The sequence below is a fragment of the Rhinopithecus bieti genome, unplaced genomic scaffold, assembly GCF_001698545.2.
Source record: "Rhinopithecus bieti isolate Rb0 unplaced genomic scaffold, ASM169854v2 scaffold_19652, whole genome shotgun sequence".
Taxonomy (NCBI): Eukaryota; Metazoa; Chordata; class Mammalia; order Primates; family Cercopithecidae; genus Rhinopithecus; species Rhinopithecus bieti.
The window spans coordinates 2,943,169-2,964,798 of NW_016809913.1; the positions used below are offsets into that span (position 1 = coordinate 2,943,169).

Sequence of the window (21,630 nt, forward strand, 5' to 3'; positions counted from 1 at the left end):
AGGAGGAGGAGGGAGGAGGAGGAGGAGAAGAGGAGGCAGAATCTTAGTCACCTCTCCCAGAGAAGACCTTATCATTTCTGTCCCTTCCCTCACAGAACCCACCCAATGCCCACGGCAACACTTTTAACACCAAGCATCTCCTGGACGCCAGTTTTCCTGTTCACAAGGTGCATCCTGGAGATGCAGCTATGAGTTGTTTAAAAGGCAAACAGACATTGAGGGTGTATGTGTGTGCATGGCGAGGGGAGTCCGGAATACCAAACCCACGTTTTCGCATTTTCTCGATGGTCAATGAAGGCTATTTCAGGAAAGTGGATTCCGTGTGTAGTACTTCTGAGACAATCAAAGAGCAACAGTCTGGAATCCCAGTCATGGGCTATTTCAATTCTCCACCGAATTCAACAAGAAAGGACATCTCCAATGAGGTCTACTGTTTTTTGTTTTGTTTTAGACGGGATCTCGCTTTGACAGGATCTCGCTTTGTCACCCAGGCTGGGGTGAAGCAGAGCCATCCTAGCTCACCGAAGCCTCAACCTCCTGGGCTCAAGAAATCCTCCCACCTCAGCCTCTCAAGCAGCTGGGACCACAGTTGTGTGCCACCACAACCAGCTAATATTTAAATTTTTTGTAGTGATGGGCTCTCACTATGTTGCTCAGGCTGGTCTCGAACTCCTGGGCTTAAGCGATTCTCCTGCCTCAGCCTCCCAAAGTACTGGGATTACAGGCATGAGCTACCACGCCTGGTCCTGAGGCATATTTTAAAATCTGTATTTCCCACCTTCAAGCCAAAATGCCAGGTTTCACGAATGACATCTGTTTGGTTCACAACATCAAGTATTTCAGGTAACTCACCTACTCGTTGCTCAGTAAAGATCTTGAAGAATAAAAACACCTAATATTTGCTGACTATTTTCATGGAGCCAAGTACTGTTCTAAGCACCTTATGCATATAATGTCTTTGACCCCTACACAACCTTATGTCGTAGATCCTATCCATGTCCCCGTATTACAGATGAGGAAACAGAGGCACAGAAAAGTTATCACGGAGACATGAAGTGATTTGCCCAGCAAGCGGCAGAGCCTGGATTCCACCTCCAGGCAGCCAAGCACGATTCCTCTAAGCCATGGCCAGGTGCCTCTGACCTCCAGCTCCAGGGACTGCTCTGATGCTCAGGAACAAAATTTAAGTACCAAAGAGGTGAGTGTGGGGCCCAGGAGTCTCACAGCCCTACAGCAGGCAGAGATATTCTTTTTTTTTTTTTTTTTTTTTTTTTTTTTTTTTTTTTTTTTGAGATGGAGTCTTGCTCTGTCACCCAGACTGGAGTGCAGTGGCACGATCTTGGCTCACTGCAACCTCCGCCTTCCAGGTTCAAGCAATTCTCTGCCTCAGCCTCCTGAGTAGCTGGGACTACAGGCACCCGCCACCACGCCCGGCTAATTTTGTATTTTAGTAGAGACGCGGTTTCACCATCTTGGCCAGGCTGGTCTTGAACTCCTGACCTCGTGATCCACCCACCTCAGCCTCCCAATGTGCTGGGATTACAGGCGTGAGCCACCGCGCCCAGCCCCATAGGCAGAGATTTTTAAATCAGGAAAGAGCCCCAGACAGCAACAGCTCCAAACTCCTTCACTGCTCAGCTAAGAAAATGGAGCCTGGAGAGGGAATGTGGCAACCGCAGCCAGGGAGGGTCTGTTTCCTTGGTGCTTGGGACCCCTCCCATCTCTACAAGCCACCCGTACCAACCCCTGCTCCATCACAGGGTTTCACTAGCCTGGCCCTCCTGTGCTGGGTGGGCGGATGGGGGCGGTGTGCAGGCTGAGAAGGAGCAGGTGGAGTCCTGGGAATCCCCCCAGTGAGGGGTGCAAGGGGGCCATGGGTCTTCAGCACAGCTTGTGCAGTCTCTCCTGCCTCTGCCTGGGGGAGGGAGCCCAGCGGCTTTGCGTGCCCTGGGAGCAGGCACCAATCCCCCTCTAGGGGCTGCCTCCCAGGCTGGGGAGGGCCGTGGGGTGGGGTGCGGTGGGGTGCTGGGATCAGGCTCCAGACAAAGAACCACCTGCTCTCTCCCTCAACCTCCCCCTCCAGGGCTCCCTGCTGTTGTCCTAGTGACATGGCTGCCCTGTGGCTCCTCAAGCCCCCACCCCCAACCAGGGCCTGCCTGCCCTGCCCCGAGCATAGTTAACAGGCTCCAGACAGCAGAGAACAAGCTGGAATCAGGCCGAGCCTCGGTTCTCTGCCAAAACTCTACCTTTCATGGCAGGGCCAGACAGGCCAGACAATGGGGGGGGTCACCGCTACCCTAATAATGAGGCCTCGGGGATGCCCAGAAGACGGCTGGGGGAGGGGGAGGGAGAGGCAGCAATAGGCCGGCTGCCTGGGCTCTGTGAATGCACAGGACACCTTTCGACCCCCACCCCCAGCCCCGGGAAGATGAGAGCAAGGGCAGGTGCTGACAATGCGTGTGGGGCGTGGGGGAGAGAGAAAGGGAGGCAAAGGGAGAAAGAGACAGACAGAGAGAGCCAGGGAGAGCATGAGTGCCCAGAAAGCAGGAGAGAGGTGCATCCCATTGCCCCAGAAGGAAGCTGGGAGCTTCTAACAGAGGCTGCACCCCTCACTCAGGGGTAGCAAGGAACAAGGCAAACCTCATGCTTGTGTCCGCCACTAACCAGGGTTTGTGTAATTTACAGTAAACTCCCGAGCCACAACTACCTCATCTACAAAGTGGGCTACCTTCCTCTCGTGGGGCAGCAGCTCAACAGGGCCTGGGCTTGAAGGCCAGACCAGCTTCCCTTGCGGCAAAGCTGGGAGCATCCCGCTGTGATGGAGGTGTGGCCGGCCCTCTCTGGGCACATATCCTACCCTTCGCCTCCTTCACAGCCTGCTTAAGGGGGATGGGATCATTAGGCAGATCCAAACTGTGGTTTGGAGCTTTCGGGAAAACAAGCCCTTTTAATGCAGTTTCCTCGTTAATACCGTGCCGCTGGTCCTGAAGCTCCCCTCCCCCAGGCACCGTGCCCCGGCTTCACCCACTTTGGTAGTGAGGTGCTCCTGATGGGGTCTGGGCTGGGTGGGATTGAGGCGGCCTGACCAGTGCTGCTCTGGGGCTGGTCGGGGCAGCCATTAGAATGTGGGCTGCGAATGGACCACAAGGGCCCAGCAGAGAGCCAGGAGCCTGGGAGCGTCCTGGAAGCTGCCTCCTGAATAGGGGTCAGCGCCGTGGAGGGAGGGGCGGCCAAGTTCACATTCAGCCTGAGCGGAGGACACAGACGCACTGAGGAGCTGGCCCGCCCACCTGCCTCGGCCTTTAATCACGCCAGCACCCAGCGTCCGACCCTAATCCTCCAGGTCACAGCTCGCCCAGCCTGAGGCCTCCCACACGGTCTGCCATCTCCTATCCTCGATGCTGGACTCCTTCCTGGGGTGCTCAGTCCACCTAGGTGGGGGAGCTGACCCACCACATTCCCTCTTTGTATTGTTGTCATCTGGGGCTCCTTCCCCACTCTGGGGCAAGGGGAGGAAGAGAGTTCCAGGAGGCTCCACTCACAGCTGTTGTGCCACCTTGGGTAGTTCATTCGACCACTCTGTCTCAGTTTCTCCATCAATCAAGCAGAAACTCTTCTCAGGGAGATGTAAGGGCCAGCCACCCCATGCACATAAGCGTGCCATATGAAAATGGGGGATAGAAAATGAGAAATCCACAACCCATGCAGCCCACGAGGGCAGCCAATCTTCTATTCAGAGTCTTTGCACAGTCAAGGGGCTACGGGACATTTGGGATCGGAGCAGGCAATTCCACACGGGAGTGCGGAAGGGCTGGGGTCATTTGGGTCTGTGCTGTTGGAGGGGCCTGGCAACACTGGGGAGAGGGACAGCAGGTCAGGGAATCAGAAATCACGGTATAGGAAAGCAGGAGGGAAACTCAGTGGTTTTCAAACTGCACTGCAGAGTTCTAGGGGCTATGGGGCCTCCAAAGCCCAGAGGTGCTGGGGAGGGGACTGAGGAGCAGCCCCCAGCTCTCCTTAGGCAGGGCAGCTCCATTCGGAGCTAGTTTATGTGCTGACCTTCTGCATACTATCCCAGTGAACAGCAACACGATAAGCGCTGATATATGTGGAAAGTTTGCTGTGTATCAGGCAATCCTTGACTGAAACCTCAGGCCACCACACATCCTGGTTTTTCTGTGACAGTCCTGGCATACACTTGTTGTCTAAGCATAATAATTATTATTGTTCTTGTTTAAGAAACAACAGGATCTTGCTCTGTTGCCCAGTCTGGGGTGCAGTGATGTGACTGTAGCCCACCACAACCTTGAATTCTTGGGCTCAAGCAATCTTCCTGCATTGGCTTCGTGAGTAGCTGGGACCACAGGCATGTGGTATCATAGCTGGCTAATTTTTAATTTCTTTTTATTTTTTTTTTTTTGAGACAGGGTCTAGGTATGTTGCCCAAGCTGGTCTTAAACTCCTGGCCTCAAGCAATTCTCCCACTTTGGCCTCCTAAAGTGCTGGGATTATAGGCGTGAGCCACCATGCCGGCCTTGAGTGTGATTTACAGTGGCTCCTTCACTCTCAAATGTCCTAACTTGGTCACTTTGAGAGTGGTCCCCCCTATATAAACCTCACAGCAACCCTAAGAGGTAGATACTACTGTGAGCTCCATTTTACAGGAGAGGAAACCAAGGCACCAAGAGCTGGGGTGCCCAAGTGTGAACGGCTGGTCATCGGTGCAGATGGATTCACATCCAGGCAGAGGGGTGAGAGCCTGCACTCTCCCCCATCACTAGAGTGCTGTGCTAAAGAGAGTTTGAGAGACCCTCACCCAATCCTCTTACGTGTCCACCTAACACATATTCACTAAGGATCAACTGTGGCCCAGGCATCACATTCGTTTTATGGGGAAACGGGTGAAGAGGGCAAAAGGAACAAAATAAACTAGTCCAGGTCAGACAGTGAGTTCGCGGTCAAGATAGAAACAGTTCAGGATTCCTCCACTGTGCTGGTTGGTCCCATCTTGCCCTCCCTTGTTTTTCTCTGTCTTGTTCAGTTGAATGAAACATCGCCCGAGTTTATTTTTATTTTTATTTTTTTTTGAGATGGAGTCTCACTCTGTCCCCAGGCTGAAGTGCAGTGGTATGATCGCCAAGATCTTGGCTCACTGCAATCTCCATCTCCCAGGTTCAAGCAATTTTCCTGCCTCAGCCTCCTGAGTAGCTGGGACTACAACACCCACCACCACACTTGGCTAATTTTTGGTATTTTTAGTAGAGATGGAGTTTCACCATGTTGGCCAGGCTGGTCTCCAGCTCCTGATCTCGTGACCTGCCTGCCTCAGCCTCCCGAAGTGCTGGGATTACAGGGGTGAGCCACCGCGCCTGGCTGATGTTTAAGCATTTCCCCAGGTGTGTCCTGTGGAATACCAGGTACCTGATGGTACCTGAAATAAGGGTTCTGTGGTCCTACAAGTAGAAAACCCTCTTGGAGGGTCATAATGCACCATATCGCGGACTCTGCAAGGTCTTAGGCTGGAGAAACCTGTCTGATTTTGTTCAGCCCAGCATTCTTCAAACTTATTTGACCTTTGGTCATAGTATTTTTTCACAGTAACACTCGATGGAACACTCTTTGGGAACAAGGCAAGAGTCCACAGCAGTCACGTTTCCCTTTGGTGAACCCAGCCCCTTTGCCGCTGGTTCAGAAGCAGAGCCTTTCACTTCCGCCCCATGAGTAGCACAGGCTCTCCAGGCAGCTGACACTTTGCTGGAGTCTTCCAGCAATGCTAGAAGTCTGTCGGCTCCAGGCCCAGCCTGAGGGTTGACTGGGGACACCAGGCCCCGGGAGAGGCTGAGGAGTCTGTGACTGGCCTAATGGGGCCGCTGAGCTGAGCTCTCAGGGAGCAAACCCTGCTGGAGCTGGGATTTGCCTGCTCAGCACCCAGGACAGCAGCACTGCTTCTCCCCTCCCAGGGGCTGGCCCAGGAGCCAGGCCAAGGCTTCAGAATTTGCCCAGCAGCAGGAAAGCACGAGAGAAAGAAGTGCATACCTCTATCTTCTTGTGTCTATGATGTATGTGTGATTTTCATCAGCTGCATTTCCAGGACAAATACATGTCTCCTCCAGCCCTAGCACCGTACTCCAGCCTCCAAGGCTTGAATTCTCTCTCCCAGGAGGACCCTCTCCTTGTCCATGATCTAGACAGGTCCTGGACCTCAGGGAGGGATGTGAGTACTCTCAAGGACCTCAAAGGCAGCACCCGGGGCCAAAGAACCAGCTGCCACTGGGGTAGAGACCTCTTGGGCCAGGAAGGTAGAGACCTGGGATCTAGAGCGGGGAACCCGGATCCCCATTGTCTTCTCCCGTGCACACATACCAAGGCAGAATGAGCCCTGGGAAATGAGCACAGGCACGTGTGCTAGGGCTGGAGTCCGGTGCTAGGGTTGGAGTACAGTGCAGGCAGCTGTCTCTCCCCTCTGGTGGGTGGTGGTGAAGGTTACCATGGCTCATCTGCTAGCCCCCTGCCTCATTACCCGGCTTCTGAGCAGAGCAGAATTAACGAGGCTGCCCAGGGGTTTATGGTTCAGTAGAGCTCTCCCCACCCAACGGCCAGAGCCCACCAGGGAACTCTGGCCCATTCATGGATATTTACAGCCCCATAAATTAGGTCCAGGCTGCAGCTGCCGAGGTCAGCAGGGAGGTTAGGGGAGTAGGAGCTTTCTCTTCCAGTTCTGCTTTCTTGCAAATGAGGATGCTAATTCGCCCACAGAGAAAAACCACCTCACACTTTCCCCTGACCTTTTCCCCTGACTCTTTAAAATACTGACTTTCACAATTTGTTTTTGTTTTTGTTCTCATGCCAACCCTAGAGCAAGTCTGGTTCATCCCATTTAACAGATACAGAAATTGAGGTACTCAGAGACATGCCCACTGCCTGAGGCACTGCTTCAAGCTGGGGCTGGGAGTGGGTTTTCAGAGACCTCAAGCCTCTGTGGGAAGGAGAGAGACCAGCTCTCAAAACCAGGTTCTGATACCTCTTGTCCTCCAGCCTCCCCAGATGGAGGCATGAGGGGCCCTTGTGACCCCTACTCCCCTGGGATCTGGCCAGGCCAGGCTCCTGACAGCTGGAGAAGCCTCCAGGATTCCCAGTTGTATTATTTCTGCTCCCTCAGCTGCCACCATAGAGGGGTGGGGGAGGCAGCGCAGCCCTCTAATGGGACTTCTCCCAAGCGGCCCCCTGAGCATCCCCTTGCCCTAAGTCAAACAGCCGAACCCTAGGATGGGGGCAGGCAAGCTGATTAGGTAGAGACAGGGATCCTCTCCTGAACTCAGGCTGAGCCCTTGACAATTGGCATGCTTCCAGAAAACCACCCAGCTCTCCCAATACCTGGGCAGTGAGGGCAAGAAACAACCACACACCTTCCCTGGAAGGCATGCAGCTGGGGATGGATGGGGTGGGCAGCATGGGATGGGGGACTGCCTCCTCCACTGGGCCTATTCCTTCCCACCCCTGGGGGACTCCTGCAGGCCCCTTTTCCTTCTGACCTCCTCACAAGGACTCCCAGGAACACAGACAGCTCCCTTCCCATTCCAGATCGGCCCCTGCCTTTGCCAGGCCACTGAGGGGGCTGCTGGGGGCTGTGACTCAGAGGCCCTTGGGTACCCGGGAGGAGCAGATGTAACATCCATGCTGACTCATCCGGCCCAGCCTGACATGCCGCCTGGGGACTGAAGCGGAGTCATGGCCATGAAGCCCAGGAGTCTCAAGGGAGCTGCAGGCAGGGAGTGGAGAGTGAATGTCAGCAGGGAGAGGTCTGACATCACCCCATCCCTCCCCTTCAGCCTAAACCTCTGGCCGCTGCTGCTTCTCCTGGCAGCCACCAAAGGGTCCCTCTGGTCCCCCAGAGGAGAGACAGCCAACAGATCCAGGGAGAAGGAGCGGAGCAAGATGCAGAGGGGGTGCATGGCAGGCAGGATAAAGGGCTGGAAGGATAAAGGGTGCTCAGCTGTTCCTGCATATCCTGGCCCGTTTCAGGAGCCACCCAGAAGCCTTGTGGGGACACACGCATGCACACACACACATGAACACACGCGCACGCTTACACACATATGCAACTGCAGAAGAAGGTCCTCACTGCTGACTTTGGGCAAACTCCACCCCCTCAAATCTCACTTTCCTCTTTTTTATTTTAAACAGAGAACGGGTTTTGTTATGTTGACCAGGCTGGTCTTGAACTCCTGGCCTCAAGTAATCTATCCTCCCATCTCAACCTCCCAAAGTGGTAGAATTACAGGTGTGAGCTACTGCACCAAGCCAGTTTCCTCTTTTGAGGTGCAGCACCACACACCTCACAGGGCTGCTGAGAGATCAAAATAAGACAACAAATTTATATGCACGCAGTTAGACATCCAATGTTTGCTCCCTCAGAGAATATTTACTGACTCAAATATACTGATTTCAACCTGTACCTTGCTTCACAAAAGCCTGGGGAACGGTGATGGGGGCTACCTCTAGTTGTTCACAGCTTAAGACACACATGGACTCGTTTCTTTAGCACAAGACAATGGCCCCAATGTCATGACAGCCCACTAAGTAAAGCTCCAGCAGGAACTGCCAGATCAGAACACCAGACAGAGGAGTGCCAGCCCTGTCTACCTGGTGGCCAGACACCTCATCTCACCCTTCACCCTCTGCCATGCACAACGCTCCCCAGGCAGCTTCTGTCCAAAACCTTCTCTCCTTTCTCTCTGGAAAGTTCAGGAGGAATGTGATTTTTCAGCTTCTTCCCTAAAGCAGGCAGCCTGATATGGTGGAAGGAACCCCAACTGGGGCTCTGAACACTGATTCAAGACCCAGGTCTGGCCGGGCGCAGTGGCTCACGCCTGTAATCCCAGCACTTTGGGAGGCTGAGGCAGGCAGATCACTTGAGGTCGGGAGTTCAAGACCAGCCTGGCCAACATGGTGAAACCCCGTCTCTATTAAAAATACAAAAATTAGCCAGACACGATTGCACATGCCTATAATCCCAGCTACCTGGGAGCCTGAGGCAGGAGAATGACTCGAACCCGGGAGACAGAGGTTGCAGTGAGCCGAGATTGCACTGCTGCACTCCAGCCTGGACAATAGGGTGAGACTCTGCCTCAAAAAAACAAAACAAACAAACAAACAAAAACAAAAAAAACCTACTCTATTATATGTCTTTTTAAATTTTCTTTAAATTTAACACCCAGTAGTATTTATGAGGTGCTCACTACATACTGTGCCAAGCACTATACACACAGCATCCTGTCTTCACAACAATGTGGAGGGGAAGGTATTTGTCTGGCACTTTACGGATGAGAAAACTGAAGCCTAGAGAGGTCACCTGGCTTGCCCATTGCCACACACCTAGTAGGAGCAGAATTGGGAATTGACCTAGATGTGTGTCCTCTCCACCTGCTTTGATTACTCAAGGCACTAACTAAGTGAATGGCCTGATGGCAGGAACACAGTTCAGATAGAAAGCAGGGTTGGGATCTAGTCTCAGCTCTGGCTCTATTGCACCAAGTGACCTCAGTAGGCCACTGACTTCTGTTTCCTCATTTGCAAAATGAGCAGACGGGGCCGGCACGGTGGCTCACGCCTGTAATCCCAGCACTTTGGGATGCCAAGGAGGGTGAACTACCTGAGGTCAGGTATTTGAGACCAGCCTGGCCAACATGGTGAAACCCCGTCTCTACTAAAAATACCAAAAAATTAGCCAGGCGTGGTGACGGGCACGTGTAATCCCAGCTACTCAGGAGGTTGAGGTAGGAGAATCGCTTGAACCCGGGAGGTGGAGGTTGCGGTAAGCTGAGATCACGGTACTGCACTCTAGCCTGGGCAACAAGAGTGAAACTATGTCTCAAAACAAATAAACAAACAAACAAGCAAAAACAAAATGAGCAGACTGGACAAGACGACTCCACCAACCTTCTAATAACTTATATTCCTTGAGGTAGCAGCAGCCATACGGTGGTAGAGGGGCTGCCATGAGTGTCGTAGCTGCACAGTCAGGGCCTGCTCCTAGAGAGGATATTTTAATCCAAGACAATGCATGCAGAGGTGTAGTTCGACCTGTCATTCGCTCAAACGTGTGTATCTATTATGTGTCAGGAAGGCAGCCAGGCCACGTTCAATCTCAGATCCCTCGGCCCTGTTGCCCAAAGCAATCAAATGCATTTTTGTGAGTGGTCAGGAATAAAAGGGTTAATGTCAGTATAGCTGATGGGGTCACTGGGGCAGGAGCAAGGTAGGGAAGCAGGCTCTGTGGTGGAGAGCAGTCCACAGCCTCAAGGGTCCTAGAGGCCACCTGATAAGGAGTTGGGGGTGCAGAGCCCAAGGACTCCAGTTTAGCCTGTGCCTTTGTTCCTCTCTGGGAACCCTGCAGTGTTGGCTAATTGTGAGTTCTGGGGGTGGCCAACACCCTGTCTCTGGGGCAGGCGTTTTCTCTGCAGCTCCTTGCTAATCCCTTCAGGGGTCTTATCAGAACACCCTTAAGCCAGCTTGAAGCGGGGACTACAAATGAAGTCAGGCCAAGGGAACAGCCCCAGGCTGGAGGGCAGGGGGCTGGGAAGGGGAGACACTGGAAGACAGAAAGCAGAAAAATCCTCTGGGCTCAGAAGTATCTCTTGAGGAGCTGCCTTCCCCACAGGGGCCTGGATCTCAGAAGTGGTCCTTGTGCTTCTCCAATCTAATTCTGATTCTCAATGAAGATACATTTGTTGAATGTCCACTGCGAATCAGATATTGCAAAGGGAATTTCCACTTCCATTTAATTCTCACAGTCACCCTGGAGTTAAACCTTACTGTCCCCATTTTACAGAGGAGGAAACTGAGGCTCAGAGAGCTAATGTAATGACCTCCAATCACAAAGTGAGTAAGACTTGAACCCAGGTCTATCTGACTCCGAATCCAAGTTTCTGCCTCTAGCAACCCACTGAAGTGGTGGCCCCATGCCTTCTGCTCATCGTAGCACATGTTTATGTTTATAATTTTGGTGAGATAGTACTTATCTGCTTTCCTTCTGGGAGATTAGCAAAATTGGGGTCTCTTTTGGGGGTCTAGGAAATACAGGCTCCCAGTGAGAAGGGAAAAAGGAAGACAGTCAAGTTACTTTCAATTTTGCCTTTTCCCTTTTGTTCTTTTGAGCTTGAAAGCAATTGTGCTTTGTTGATTTAACAGAACTCTGCTCCAAACCCTTTTGTTCATTAAACATTCAGAGATCTTGGAGGCATTTTTACGGGTAAACCTGGAAATGACTTTTCCAACCCAAGAAGCCCTTTGTGGGTTAACTGGGCTCCAGTCCCATATCTGTCACTGCCTCGCTATTTGGCCTTTGACTAAATATTTGACCTTGGATCAAAGCTCCCTGGGATTCAGGAAGGGACTGAGAATAAGACTATCAAAGCATAACCCGAAAAAGGGAAGCTTTTCAGAAACATATGGAACAGATATAAAGCAATAACTAAAGGGGACATTACCTGTGCAAAATTATAAACACCAGTGGCATAAATCAGAAATAAAAAATAAACCCAACCACACACAAAAATTTACCAAATAACATTTCTCAAACAATACAATAAAGAAGGCCTACTTCATAAGTGATGCTAGCATAGCTGGATAGGAATCAGATGCAGGTGGAGTACAGGGTCATATGATGTTTTAAATCGTAGAAAAAGTAGTGGGAAATAGAAGGGCATATTTATGAGATCTGGGGAGGGATGAAAACTATCTCAGGTCTGAAGCAACAGAAGGAATCATGAAGGAAAAGCTCAACAGATTCCACAGAAAATAAGACTTTTTTCTTTAACAAAAAATTTTTTTTTAACTTTTAAAGAACAGGGATGGGGTCTCGCCCTGTTGCCCAGGCTGGTCTTTAACTCCTGGGCTCAAGCAATCTGCCCACCTTGGCTTCCCAAAGTGTTGGGATTACAGGTGTGAGCACCCAGTCAGAAAAATAAAACATCTTTGCTATGATATTATACTATAACAACAGACTAATATTTATGGTAAATGTTAAATCTACTTAAATATTTAGGAAAACCATCAAGATCTCCAAAATATGAAAAGACGATTCCCTCAAGAAGAAGTTTGAACAGGACATGAACACATGGAACATACCGAGTTGAACTGATGACCTTCAGGTCTCCCGCCTGCTGTAACTTCTGGGACCCGTGGGGAAGAAACCGGGGAGTGAGGGTGCATGGCATGGATTGACCCTGCTATACTCCTGCTTGAGCGGGCCAAATGCCAGAATGCCAGGGAGGGAGACACAGAAGCTTCCATGGGACTGGGGTCACCTGCTTTCATCACTTCCAATTGCCACAAAAGGTATCCCGGCCATTTAGTTTAAGGGTGACCATATAGGACCAACAAGACCAACGCCATGGCTTCTAGCCCTTGGGGTCCAGTTGGTGTCAGGCTAGATCAAGGCTACTCCACATGCTGAAGAACCAGACAGTACAGAGGGACTGGTCTAATCCATCCCTAACACCTGGAAAACAGATCCTAACAGATCCCAGTTTTAAACTGGGTGACCACTGGTGTCTGCTTGACCCAAGAAGGGAGGGAGGAGATGCCTGACTGGTTCTAGCCTCCCATGCCACTGATCTCTGGAAGGTGAACTCCAGAGCCACTTGTGCTTACAGGGACTCTGATGGGCGTCATGTCCCATCCGTGACTGCAGTTTGACCTACCAGGGTTGCTTGCTTCTTTTTTTTTTTTTTTTTGAGAAAGGGTCTCACTTTCTGGGAGGCCATCCTCCTGTCTCAGCCTCCCAAAATGCCAGGATTACCGGCATTAGCCACTGTGCCTGGCCTAATTTCTTTCCTAGAATTAATTCTGGGCAGGCCTCCCAGAAGCAGGGGTATGCTCTTTGTGACACCCAGGATCCACCTTCAGTTGGAAAAATTGGATTTCATAGACCACTAGCTACTATCAGGTGCTACACATTCCCTTGAGTTCCAAATTCTTCCTACTAAAAGCTCTCTTCCTTTCACCCAAATGGTTTGTTTTAAAATGTACACATACACACAAGGACTGGCAAAGGAAATAAATCAAATGAGAAAGACAGACACAGACAGAGAAAAAAAAGAACGATACACTTTGTTCTAGGTTCTGATTCTAAATCTGGCAGGAGGTGTGAAGGGCTGGCAGCTTGGTGGTAGTGGTGGCAGTGGCGCAGCGGGCTCCCTCCTGCCTTGGGGCATCAGGCCAGCAGCTGCTGTACTCTTAGGAGCCAGAGGGAGAGATGCTCTACCCGTCAGGACAGGAGCCAGTGCATGCTCTGAACTTCAAACCACAGCCAGGCCTCGTGGTTAATATGGATGATAACCCCAAATCCTCACCCCAGGCCTTTCACACTGCAATTCAGTGTCATCACGCCCACTCCGGCATCTGCAACCAGCTGGCTCCTCTAACTGAACTTGTCTCAAACCAAAGTTGTCATTTTTGCCAACGTCTCTCTGCACTCCAACTTATTTTTTGTTTTTGTTTTGAGACAGGGTCCTACTCTGTCACTCAGGCTGGAGTGCAGTAGCACGATCATGGCTCACTGCAGCCTCAACTTCCTGGGCTCAAGCAATCCCCCTGCCTCAGTCTTCCATGTAGCTGGACCCACAGGAGTGTGCTACCATGCCCGGCTAATTTTTTAAATTTTTGTAGAGATGAGGTCTCACTTTGTTGGCCCGGCTGGTCTTGAACTACTGGATTCAAGTGATCCTCCTGCATTAGCCTCTCAAAGTGTTGGGATTACAGGTGTGAGGCACCACACCCGGCCCCACTCCAACTTTTTCTTTCCCTCCTAGGTTCAGAATCTCAAAGTTAGATATGTGGTTCCCCTCCTCTATGGTCTATTAAGAGCTTCCAATTCTTCCATCTCCATGTCCCTCTTCCTGTCCATCCTCATTGTCACCTTCTTGCCTCCATTCAGTGCTGCAGCTACTGCCTAGCTTCCCTGGTCCCTGCAGGCCATTCACCCTTTGTCCCCTAAGACATTGGAGCTTTCCCAAGCCTGGCTTGGATCCTGTAACAACCCTGCTAAAAAAACTTTCTAAGCCTTCCCCTGCCTACGACGAAGTCCTGGTTCAAGCTAATTTTTCAGCTTTATCTTCTTCTCCAACCCAACACATTCCCTCTGGTCCACTCACACCAATTTCTCAAAGGTGCACAAACTTCATGGCACAATCATTCTCATCCCAGGACCACAGCACTCAACTATCCTCCAACATGGGGCAAAGAGGGAGAAGGAAGCACATAACAGCACCCACCACGAATGCTAAGCAAAGAGGAGAACCATTTCCTTGCTGAAGGTCAAATGTCCATCTCCAGGTTCAAAAGCCAATACTTGGCACCCCCAACCCCACTCCCTACACCTAGACTCCAGGCATTGCACAAAGAATCACATACAATTTCCCCTCTGGAACCTCCCAGCACTCTCTCATCCCTATGACAGAATTAAAAACACTGAATCAGCCTTCAAAAGAGTCCATACTGTAAGTCAGCCCCCAAGGATAGCAGAGATTTGACCTCAGTGGTGGCCACGGACCCTCCATAGTGGAGGTAGAAAGGGAGAGGGATTGTCAGTCCGAGCCCTTCCCCCGCCTCTCCAGCCCCCTACTGCAATCCCCTGGCATACGGAGGATTTCCCAGGCATTCAATATATAACGTCCAATTTATATATGGTGTAAACCCGGCTCTGGTGCAGCAGAGGAGGGAGGAGGCGGGAGGGAGATCCTCTCAGGGGAGTCCATCTCTTCCTCCTGATACCTGGAGAGCAGCGTCGTTCAGTCTCAGAGATACACGAAGCCACACCCCCACCCCACGTCACCATCTCAGGAGCGCGGAGCTAGGGAAGCCCACGCAAGCAGGGAGACTGAGACCGATTTCAGGGAGGGCTGGAAGGAAGTGGGGGGTTAACTGCTCACATACCTGATCAAACAGGACTTTCCAGTGCTGGCAGAGAGGGAGGCCATGCAGGAGAGAAGGAATAGGAGAGAAAGAAAGACACACTTATCACGAAGGTCTCTGTAGTCCTCGGATGTTTCTGACATAGCCTCCCAGCAGCTGCCCAAGAGTCATGACCAGGCTCAGGGACTGGCCACAGGAGAGCAGGGGAAGTCTGGGAGGAGCTCCCCAATGAGTCCACACTGAGCAGAGGGAGGAAACTCACAGTAAGGGATGGGGTGGGGGCGGGGGCGGCAAGGTGGGTGTTGCTGGTTCTGGAACTGGCAGAACAAGTGATTCTCAACAATTACTAAATAAAGGCGTCCAACTATGTCCAAGAGCCTCTAATAATTTCTGCTGCCTAGAGCTTATGTTCACAGCTACTCCCAGGGCTGGGAGAGCATGGCCAGGTGCAATTCCATCAGACCCTGCCGCAATGGGTCTCACCTGCTGGGGGGAAGAGACCCTCGCCCCACAGGAGAACTCAACTCTGCATAAACACTAACATTTTGCCTGCAGTTTTTTTGTTTTGTTTTGTTTTTTGTTTTTATTGGGTGGGAGCGGGCGGGTGGGGGGTGAATGCCGAATGCGGTGAAGCCCACCCATTCTCTTCCAAGGCTGAGTCTAAGAGGTGACTACATCAGATTCTGCCAGGGATTTAGGGCCAGAAGGAAGTGATAGATTTAACTGCAGACGCCAAAGACAGAAGATGGTAAATTATCCCCCAACCCCATTCAGACTTTCCCGCTTTGGTTGTGTAGGTTGGGAGCCTGGTTTCACTTCCATCTCCCCACCCTAAGGAGCGGGGGGGTGGGCAGGGCAGGGTGTCTGCCCGGTTTTTCACCCCTATTTGTAGGTTAGCCCCGGGAGGTTAACCCAATAAACTCTAGTTCTCAGGGCTTCCCAGGGCCGGCCCCCAGGACCAGAGGGATGCAGACCCGAGCAGCAGAGGGCGGGGAAGCCCTCGGGGCAGCCCCTCTCTCTTCTCGCCCAGGGGACCGTCCCCTGGCACAGCCACAGTCTTGGACTCACGGGCCTCCTTCTAGGAGCAAAGCCGCTCCCAGCACTTTCCCTCCCTGCTCCGGCCGGGGTCAGAGGCGGGGGCCGGCTTGAATTTCAATCAGAGTCGCGACAAGGCGGGTGCCGGGGCGGGGAGGGGGGGAGCTAATCCGGGAGCGGAGGAAGGGGTCGCCAGACCGGCCTGCACGGCCAGGGACCGGGACTCTGCAGCGTCCGTTCCTTCCTCAGCTCCGGGAGCCCGCAGGTCGCGGGCGTGAGGGGAGGGGGAGTCACTGCCGTGACGCGGCCGCCTCTGCGGGAAAACGCCGTGTCCCCGGCACTGCACCAGCGGCGGGGAGGGGGCTCCGGCGGCGACAGGTCCGCGGCGCAGCTGCGGGGCTGTGTCCCGCAGGGAAGCCGCGGGAACCAGAGCGAGGGAAGCGGTGCGCGCGTGTTTCGCGGAAACCGGTCCCTCCGCCCCCTCCTGCCCGCGGGGACCCGGCCAATCCGGGGCGCTCCCGCGTCACCTTGAAACCTCTAAGTTGCCCGGCGTGGGGCGAGACAGGGGCGGCTTTTCCCCCCGGTGCCCCCAGAAAGTTTGCCGGGCGGGGAGGGGGCACTCACGTCCTCCGGCGCCGCGGGCAGCTGCTCCTCGGCCTCAGGTTCCAGCTCCTCGATGCGCTCCGCCTCGGCGCAGGCGGCCACCGCGGGGCCCGGACTGGGGTGCTCGCCCATGACCGAGACGGGGTCCGGGGACGGCGGCGGCTGCGGGGCTCGTCCCCGGGGCGCCGGGCTAACTTTGCGCGCGGCGGGCCGGCGCTCGGGGCTCAGTGCGCTCGCGCGCCTCGCGCCCGCCCCGCAGCCCGCGCCCGCCCCATTGGCCCCGGTCCCCGCGCCGCCACCGCTCCTCGCGACCCGGGGACGCCCGGCCCTCCGCCGCCAAATTTCTCTGCTCTCGCTGCCCCGCTGGTCCTCCGCCTCGCCGGCCCCCGCGCCCGGGCTCAAGGGCGAGGCGCCCTTGGGCGGCCGGCCCGGCGCTCCCCTGCGCTCCGGCGCTCCCTTCCCGCTTCTCGGGGCCCCGCTCTGCGCCCGAGTCTCCTCCTCCCCGCGGGTCCTCGGGGCGGTGCGCGGGCGGGGGCGGGGCTGCTCGCGGGAACGCCGGCCCCCGCCCCGCACCCCACCCGGCGCCGCCACCCGGGCCCAGTCGGTCAGAGCGGCGCGGCCCGGGAGGGGGAGGGCTGCGGCGGGGCTGGCGAGAAAGTGGCTGCGCTTCCCGGGGCGGGGATGGGGACTGCGCCGTCCTCGGCCCGGTCACCACCGGCCTGCACTCCGGGCCTGGGCTGGGCTCTTCCATCGGCTTAACCATCACTTGGAGGTGCCAGATATGTGATGGAGACACTATGTTGGCGACGTCAGGGTTAACTAGGAGTGAATTGGGGGCGCGATGCTGTAAGGACGGGATCCCTTCTCCCCCGCCCCATTATCCTTACGTCCTATTCACTGCGGTCTCAGATTCTGGGAGGTCTCGGGAGGCCCAGAAATGGGAGAAGTCAGATTGCGGGGTCCTGGGCCCTAAAGCCTAAATCTTGCCCTTCCTACACCCAGAGCTAAGTGACCATGCCCAGGCTTCATTTGACCACGTGGACCAAGGTAAACCCAGGGAAGTGCCCCATCTGGGGAGAGGGACGGTAAAGAAACTAAAGCAATCAGAAAGGAAGTTAGCCAAAAAGGAGTAAGGGATCTTTTAAAGAAAAAAATCGATGCTGTTTCCCTTCAGGAAAGCGCCCCCAAGACAGACCATCTCCCGAAGCAGAGGCTCTGGCTGTAAATGGTGCCAGTGGCCGACCAGCAGGGGCCAGCTTCCCCCAGAGGCTCAGGGGCTTCTCCAAGAGGCATCTTGCAGTCAGTCCCCAGCCCACACCAAGGCTGTGCCCTTCCACTCCTCTTCCTTTCCTCTTCCCACCACCCACTCACTCACTAGTCTTTGCCCTCTCCCTTCCTCTCGGAAACGAAACAGGCTCCTTTCCATTAGCGAGAGCTGCAATTAATGCAGTCATCTTCAGAAAGCAAGCACATAACCCTGTGCCCAGGATCCGATCTGTGACCATCTCACCCAGCAATGACTGCTCCCCTTAAACACCGAGAAGGGAATCAACTTGATTCTAATTAGGTGAGTTTGCTACAGACACCAATTTTCATCTCTGTTTCAGAAAGTGTGATCATTTCAACTATTTTTGTTTCTCACCACCCTCCTCCCCATCCCTACTCTACTAACAAGTCAAGATCCTGCCAAGATTTTCTTGTAAATAAAACTGTCTGCATGGGGTGTGATTTTGAAAACAGCCTTCAGGGGACAGAAGAGAGGCTGATTTCTTTGTGGAGAGGAGCCCAGAAGGACAAGTGACTGCTGGGGCCCTGGAGTCTGTGCCTCCTGCACCCCTTGCTGTCATTTGCATGGCCTGAATGGGTGTTGGCTCTGTTATACTTAGAGCTCTGGGACTAGAGAAGTGGGCCAGGAAGCCTGGTTCCAGGGGAACTGGAAGGAGAAGGGCACAGAAAAGGGCTGGCCACTCTGCTGGGATGCCCAGCTGCCCTGGACAGTGTTCTGATACCAGCTACCCATGGGAGCTGCCTCTTCATCAGCCCAGAGACAGCTCTTATCAACGTATCCAACTCTATCATCCCTTCATGGGGAAGGGAGCTTAGCAGGCTCAGTTCTGTTCCTGAACATGTATTAAGCTCCTACTAAGTACCAATGACAGGGCTTTGAGAATACAGAGGTGGATAAGACCCAGACCCTGCCCTCTAGAAATGGATAATTGGGAGTGACAGTCACATTCAACGCAAGGGTGAGTCCTGGATTCAAGGGAAGCCCAGGGGGTGTAGAACTCCGAAGGAGGGGGTCCCTGTGGGTCCAGGAAGGCTTCCCAAAGGATAAGCCTCCAGAACTAGGCAACGTGGAAAAGGTGAAGGAGGTGTTCCAGGTAGAGGGGACAGCACAGCCAGGCTTGTGGAGCAGCATCATATGGGAGGCAAACGACAAGTGGTTTGGCATGACTGGAAACCGGAGCACGATGACCAGTCTAAAGAGCCCAGCCTGGATGGGAAGGTTGTGAGGGGCTATGAGTTTCATGGGAAAAGAGCTTGGACTTTACCTAAGGGCAATGGGGAGCCATTGAAGGATTGTGAGCAGGAGAGTAATATTTAAAATCCCTCTGGCTGTAGTGTAGAGTCTAGACAGGAGGGAGGTTGGCCTGAGCAGAGGGACATGAGAGGTGTTGTCCTCTCAAGGAAGCGGTCACAAGGTCAGTAGCAGTTAGAATAAAAGGGAGAGGGAAGATGGGAAACATCCGGAAGGCTATCCTGTTCCTCCTTCTGCCCCTAGGAACATTTACCCTGCCTTGGCAGACTATGTTCCCAAAAGTCTCCTAAGAAGGAATTCCTGATCTCTCACCAGGATTCTTGCTTCACGGGGCGGCTTCCCTCACCTTGGCCCTTACTGGGAGGTGATGGGTGTCTGGACTTGGAGACTGTTAGGACAAGTTGTTACATCCATCATCCTCCATGAGCCTGAGGCCATCCTTCACCTCTTGTCCTCAATGTCACCTGTGCCCAACTGGTCAGGCCACTCTGCCCCTCGGCGCCAGGTGAATCTGCAATCCACTCCCCAGCAGGCAGTAGGATATGGGGCCTGGGGCCCAGGCCTAGAAAGCTCCAGAGGATAGGAGTGGCTGGGCTCCCTGACACCTTTTGTTCTACTCTCACCTGAGACAGCCTAAGGACTGACATATTCTGCAGTGTTTTGGGAGCAGAGGAGGGAATGAGCATGGTGTCACTTTCACTGACCAGCTGTAGCGGGCAGGCACTCGTCGATGCCTGGAGATGTGCCATGCACAGGTCCCACCCTGGAAAAACCCTTGGCGCTAATGAGAAGTGACACCAAACTGGGCCTATTGGCACGTCTCTGCTCTTCATTTTGTAAGAGCGCCACACCATGGCCTCTTTTAAGGTTCCTAACAAGACACTCGAAATCAACGCAGAGCAAGATAAAGGGCTGGGGAAGGGTAGCTCAAACTCGGTTTAGAAGGGCAGGAGCATGATGTTGAGATGAGCCTTGAAAGGGGGCAAGCTTGTGGTAGAGAGCGTGCAAGGGTTTCTAGGTAGCGGGAACTGCTGAGGCAAGACACAGAGATAGGAAATCTGTTGACTGTGTTGGGAACCATGAAGTGGCTGAGCACAAAGTGAGGATGGCCGAGCAGGCGAGGAGCACTGTGTCGCCAGAGTCCCTGAGTGCCAGTCTGAGGAGGTTGGACCTTGCCCAATGGGAGATAGAGAAGCGGTGATGGCTTCTAACTGGAGCAGCATTTTAGGAAGATTAAGTTGGCAGCTCAGCAGTGCCATTCAGCTCACACGTGCTGAGTGTCCATTATGTGCCAGACCCTGGCCGAGGTGCTGAGAATACAAAGGGGATGAGACCCAGGCCCTGGCCTCCTGGGGGAAAATGAGGTCATCCTCTAATGACAGTCCGGTGGGATAATTGGGAGAAGACAGGAAAGAGCCTTTTGGGGGCTGAGTCTCTCAAATGCGCTCTCCAAGAGAGAAAGGAGGTTTTTAAAGGACCTGATGTTCTGGTCCTGGGAGCTCGGACATTGGCTGCCACAGAAAAGCCAGGAGTAGCTGCTGGAAGCAGGGAGAGGAAGACAAAGGGGGCTGAGCAGTTTGTTTGTGGACACCTTGAGTTAATGAGAAGCCAGGGAAGAAACATGAAGGGCTGTAATTATTGCTCAAAGCAATGGCAGTGCCCAGAAGGGGGGTAAACAGGGCTGACTTTTTCTCCAGAACCTCTTTCACTTGGGGTTCGTTCTGACATCTCCCTCGGTCAGACCCACACTCTCCGAGCCCCTTCTCTCTCTGCAGCCAACTTAAACCTAAACTGACCTTCGTAGCACCCTGTCCCCACCTGTAGCTCCAATCTTCTGAGAAACCAGCCCTGAGCTAGCGCTGTTTGCCTGCCTGAGATGAAGACGTAAGTTATTTTTGACTGAGATCCAAGCTCCGGCCCTGAATTCTTTTGTCTTCCAGGAATCCCCCAGCCGTGTTTGAAGTCTGCAAGTCCAAACAGCAGACGTTGCTCAGGATGGTGGAATCCGACCACCCTCCACCTCCATCTCCAGCATTTTTCCATTATCACCCACTGTCTGCCAGATCAAACAGAGCAAGACTGCTACATGGATTTCGTTCCCTTTCGTCTCTTCCTTTCACTCCAGGGCCCGCAGTTTTCTGAGTAACTTAAATCATTACTGAAAGATGTCTAGGTTCACAGACCAAACCCTTTCAAAGCAAGACGTGGGCACCCAAAAGTTGAGCTCAGAAAAGCACAGAAAAAAACTTTCCCAGTTCCAAGATTTAGCCAATCACACATTCAGGGAAATAGTCAGCTACTTTGCCAGGTCTTACCTTCCTTTCCTGTCACCTTCTTGGGGCCTGGCTGGTCCTCAGGGTCCCATTTCTGAACTCTCTTTGGGCCCCAAGACTTCCTTCCATATGACCTTCACTGTGCTATAGGCAGGTCCTATCCCCTCAGTAAACCCCCTGTTCCGTCTTACCCATCAGCCAGTTACCGTGGCTTACACCTATAATCCCAGCACTTTGGGAGGCCGAGGCAGGAGGATCACTTGA

General features: G+C 53.3%; 1 protein-coding gene across 2 annotated transcripts in view; it reads right to left on the minus strand.

Annotated features, from left to right (window-relative positions):
• Nucleotides 1-16,739, minus strand: part of RHBDL3 (rhomboid like 3) — a 63,224-nt gene extending 46,485 nt beyond the window's left edge. Inside the window, exons 1-2 of one of the 2 annotated variants that reach the window (XM_017890878.1) lie at nucleotides 16,576-16,739; nucleotides 14,938-14,961 (exon numbers count right to left, since the gene is read on the minus strand). In XM_017890878.1, the coding sequence (XP_017746367.1) occupies nucleotides 14,938-14,961; nucleotides 16,576-16,686 (135 nt within the window). In that variant the 5' untranslated portion in view covers nucleotides 16,687-16,739. The remainder of the gene's footprint in view (nucleotides 1-14,937; nucleotides 14,962-16,575) is intronic. The other variant, XM_017890879.1, reaches the window with a different exon arrangement.
• Nucleotides 16,740-21,630: the final 4,891 nt, after the last annotated feature.